The following is a 4,502-nucleotide window of genomic DNA, read 5'->3' as shown; positions in this document are numbered from 1 at the left end:
AGGCCAAAATCCCGAATAGGCCAAAATCCCGAATTCTTAAAAGTATCATAGCTACTCCCACGATTGCACTCGCGCTTGCTGGAGGCAAAGGGAAATCTTCTGTGCCTTGGGAAATTATTCTAAACATTTTCATCCATATAATTTCATCCCTTTCAGGATTTTAAAAATTCGGGATTTTGGCTTTCGGGATTTTGGCTTTCGGGATTTTGGCCCTTTCGGGATTTTGGCGTTCGGGATTTTGGCTTTCGGGATTTTGGCTTTCGGGATTTTGGCTGCCACCGGCAATCACAATGTTTTGCCATCAATAAGTTACATTTAATTTACCAAAACACCTGCAAAATTTAATCAAATATTGTTTTTTTTTTGCCATTATCTTCGACCTAGTGACAGTGATAAAATCAGATGCTTTATCGAAATTTAAGTGATTAAAAAAGTGAAGTAAATTGTAGGGAAAAGTGCCCATGCTTGATACCATTGGAAGCTTCGTAATGACTAAATTTTTCCTATGTTTCTCAATAAACGTGACTCCGCAAAATATTTTAAAAACTGGTCACTTTCCCATAGTTTTTAAAATATGGTTGCGATAAGTCACATATATATTGTGAAACAGAAAATTTAATCATTACGTAGCTTCCAATGGTATCAAGCATGGGCACTTTCCCTTATGTAGCTTAGGATATTTTTAAGTGAAATTATTTAGAAATATATAAAAGGACTTAATATCTTCCAAAAACATAAGTGGGTAAGATTCTAAATTCCTTGTTCAGTAAGTAACGAAACTATTTGGCTATTAAAAATCACTATATCACTATAAAATTATCGTATCTGACATCGTTTACGAGTATGAAAGAGCGTAAGCTTTAAATAATTTTTCAAATCCGTAGTAAAACATAATAAAATAGAAAACAGATTTGCAACGTAGATTGTCTCTTTTTAAAGAGCCAAGATAGCACCGCCACTTCTTCATCAGTATTATCACTTGTAATCTTGATCAATTAGTGTGATTTGTTGTTGTATGTGTAGTACTTGACTTAACCGTAAAATTCAATGAATTTACTGTGTGAATTTGAGACTTATTTACGGCGAATCGAAGCACAATTAACCATGATTAGTTAGAAAAAAATATCGAGGAATCCACTATTTACTCAAAGTATACACCTTCCTCCTTAAACAATAAAATATTTATCAGTCTTATCTAAACATATCTTCCACAAATTACAGACAAAGAATAATTATATTTATTTGTTAAATTTTCCCCGGTTTCTCCTACAAATTACCAAACCTTCGGATGACCAAAAAACACTCGAAAAAGTTTGCATCTTTTTGTTCGCTCTCCTTTTTCTTTGCCTAACTGAAAGAGTGTGAAAGAGTAAAAAAATCTCAAAATCCAAAAGGAAATTATGTTCAAAATTAGTCCATTATTCCCTATATAATTTTTTTTAATACTATCGTTCAATAATGTTTTTTTATACCTTTTAATTTCGTATAAAAAGCACTGAATTATTTCTGTTTTTCTTTCGTTTTTGTAAAACACAAAAATTCATATTTAGTAATATGTATTTTTAGAGTAAGTACATTCAAAAACATAGCTTTGAATAAATTTTAGTACAACGCTCGCTGATACAATCCACAACATTTTTCAAAGTATTTGCAATCTAAATCGACGCAGAGTTATATTGAATAGAACCATAATCACAATTCCTCATTTTGAAAATAAATTTAAAAAAAAAATCTCAATTAGAATAAATGAGTTTCTCAAGTTTCCTAATGTTTCTGATGATTTTTACATTTTGAAACCTCTACGAAACGAAAATAATAATAGGATTCTAAAATAAAATCACTTTACACCGGGATTAATATTAAAATTTAGCACCTACATATGTGCTTAATTTAAACTAAATGATTGATACATCTCCACCTGAAAAAAATTAAAATTATAATTATCAAGTGGGTAATGAAGGTTCTTAAAACCATTAGTTACCTGCACATGCGACTACAGCATTGGTATCTGCATCTATTACAGATACTTCTACTCTAACTGTGACACCAGAAACAGGTGATTTGGCCTCTATTGTAAGTTCACCGATCCTTTCCCCTGAACCTTGGAGAATAGGACAGCCTCCGATGACATGTTCACAGAGATTCTTCAGTTCTTCCGGCTGCTCTATTTCGAATTCTATACCAAAGAGAAAGGTCCTCAGAGTTCCTTTAAGACTATAATGCGTTGTCGGTGAATTGAATCCTGTTCGTAAGGTACGGCTTGATCCGTTGGGTACAGAACAAGCCGTCTTATCACATCCCTCAACCCATATCCAATTTGGCACAAGAGGTCTAGGTTCAGAATAAGAGTTCACACCTTTTGATAAAACAATTTAAAAAAAAATCTTTAATAAAGTAGGTTCAGTAGAATCCTTCTATTTTCAATAATTTATTACACGGATAGTGAAGGATATTTCCCGCTCTTGCAAGAACTGGTAAAAGAAGTAGCACAAAGCAAAATCGAGACATTCTATCGCGTCTTTTGCAGAATGGTAACTGAACTTCTTTCCAAAGGTGTCACAAAATTTATAGAAAAATCACGGTAGTGTTTGGGCATGATTGTGTACCGGAAAAAAATCAATGTCGACGCAGGAAATAAAAGCAGTACAGCAAATTGCAAGAATTATCCGCAGTGCGTGAAAATCTGTGGAATTGAGAGCTTATTGAGAGTGGCGGAAAATCCATTTAAATAAAAATGAATTTTCACAAAAAGACACACTCAATGAAATTGCTATGTATTTGACAATTCACCTACTCAGAGATTCACCATTAAAAATTGAACAAAGACAATGGATTTGATAACATCGTTGATTGACCACAAAAATATTTCCGCAGAACCATTTAATTTCAATGTGAATTTTTATCAGCAGAATTTTCAATTTCTCACTTTGTCTGCTCCAAAAAAAAGGATGAAAGATTGTTGAGTATAAATACACATGAAGGCAAAATATATAATGGCTTGTTCGAAATATAAGAGGTTTAGCAGAGACACATTAAAATCACATTAAATATGCAGGAAGCATATGAATCCACAGCATCATGATTACGAATGAGCGAGCAAGAGGTAGATACATAAGGGCTTACCGCGCTCCATTATACCAGGAAAATCCAGGATGTGGGGGAGAGAAAAGTACCAGGCTCAACAGGCGAAAGGGCAGAGAATTGGGATGTCACACAAAATACCCAGGCGGAGATGCAAGGTTGTTCATGCCCAGTATAAATCGCTTATACGAAATATACTCAGAATAATCAGTTCTTCTTACCTTGGGCTATATTCTAAAAAAATTAAGATTCCTAAAAATGTCGCACAACCTTAATGCTAAAGAGTAAGTGTGCCAAACTTCGGCATAGTTGCATGCAAGCGTCAAAGTCTCAAGTTTGAAATGTAATATTTTAAATTCAATTTTTTTTTATTCTTTCTTCTGAAAGAGTGTTGCTTGGAACCTTGTAAAGACTTTCCCCTCTTTATTTACTCTAAAATCATTCTTAATACATTTTAAAATAAATAATAATGTAGACATAGCTTTGGTGCCCTATTTCGGCCACCTTCATTCTCATAGTTCCTTGCCCTTCGGGAATTCTTCCAATATTTTTTCACGTCATCTCGTTTGTCGAAGCTTCATTTTTTGTTATTCTTTTGCATTGTATAATCACTAGAGTACGTAAAAACTTAAAGGTTAATGGAAATTTGAGGAACAAAAAAGGTGGCCGAAATTACAAGCTGGCCGGAATTTGGCACACTTACCCAATGTATTTTTCAAAGTTTTGTAATTTTATATAGATGCAACAATATTATACAATAAGAATTTCAGGTTATTACAACAGTCTGCAGCATATTGAGCAGTATTTTGATAAAAATGCGCGAAAACATCTAAATTAAAACAATTTTGAAATTCAATTTTTTAAATTTTACATGGGATTTAGTCTAGGTAATGAAGCTCAATTGTATAATGCTAAGATCCATTTACAAATAGAAGAAAAAAGTCTAATTAGCTACACCATTTCAAAGGTAGTCCACTTCCACCTAAGGGAGACCAGTAGGGGTATTCTGTAGCGATATGACAATATCATATGACAAATTTTCGTAGCAAATTCGGAAGCAGGATAACATAAGAGCCCTATAAGCATCGAATGGCTATTGCAAAGAGCTCTGTGAAGCTCTGAATAACGGATATAAGTCTTATTTTGAATTGAATTATCAGAATTGGTCACCCAAAAGTTTAAAAATTTGCCATATGACATTATCATACTGCTTTAGAATTGCTCTACAGGGAAGAATTAGCCATAGTAAATGACACTTTTCTTTGCCTATAACTTGTGAAACACTTATTTGATACAGATTGATAAATATTTGAAATAATAGGGAAGGGGTTAATAATGAATAAATAGTATTTTGCTTAATATTCTTTATAAAGAAAACTAAATAACCCTCCGTCTTACTCTATTTCCATGACTACTTCTGG

At 33.1% G+C, this 4,502-nt stretch overlaps 1 protein-coding gene across 1 annotated transcript; it reads right to left on the bottom strand.

The window, feature by feature from the left end:
- Positions 1–1,859: 1,859 nt before the first annotated feature.
- LOC129798246 (uncharacterized) lies at positions 1,860–2,531 on the bottom strand. The gene is made up of 3 exons (XM_055841284.1): positions 2,436–2,531; positions 1,982–2,356; positions 1,860–1,918 (listed from the first exon to the last, which is right to left on the bottom strand). The coding sequence occupies exons 1-3, from the start codon at positions 2,506–2,508 to the stop codon at positions 1,896–1,898; spliced, it is 471 nt and encodes a 156-aa protein (XP_055697259.1). The 5' UTR covers positions 2,509–2,531; the 3' UTR covers positions 1,860–1,895.
- Between the last annotated feature and the right edge of the window lie 1,971 nt (positions 2,532–4,502).

This window comes from Phlebotomus papatasi, chromosome 1, assembly GCF_024763615.1.
Source record: "Phlebotomus papatasi isolate M1 chromosome 1, Ppap_2.1, whole genome shotgun sequence".
Lineage (NCBI taxonomy): Eukaryota > Metazoa > Arthropoda > Insecta > Diptera > Psychodidae > Phlebotomus > Phlebotomus papatasi.
This window is presented reverse-complemented; position numbering and strand designations above follow the sequence as displayed.

Bases quoted from the DNA above. Each gene is read 5' to 3' on its own strand.
- LOC129798246 (XM_055841284.1), bottom strand. From the start codon at position 2,508: ATGTCTCGATTTTGCTTTGTGCTACTTCTTTTACCAGTTCTTGCAAGA. The intron at 2,357-2,435 runs GTAATAAATTAT...TTTTATCAAAAG, and splicing joins AAATATCCTTCACTATCCGT to GTGTGAACTCTTATTCTGAA. The intron at 1,919-1,981 runs GTAACTAATGGT...AATTTTTTTCAG, and splicing joins TGCTGTAGTCGCATGTGCAG to GTGGAGATGTATCAATCATT.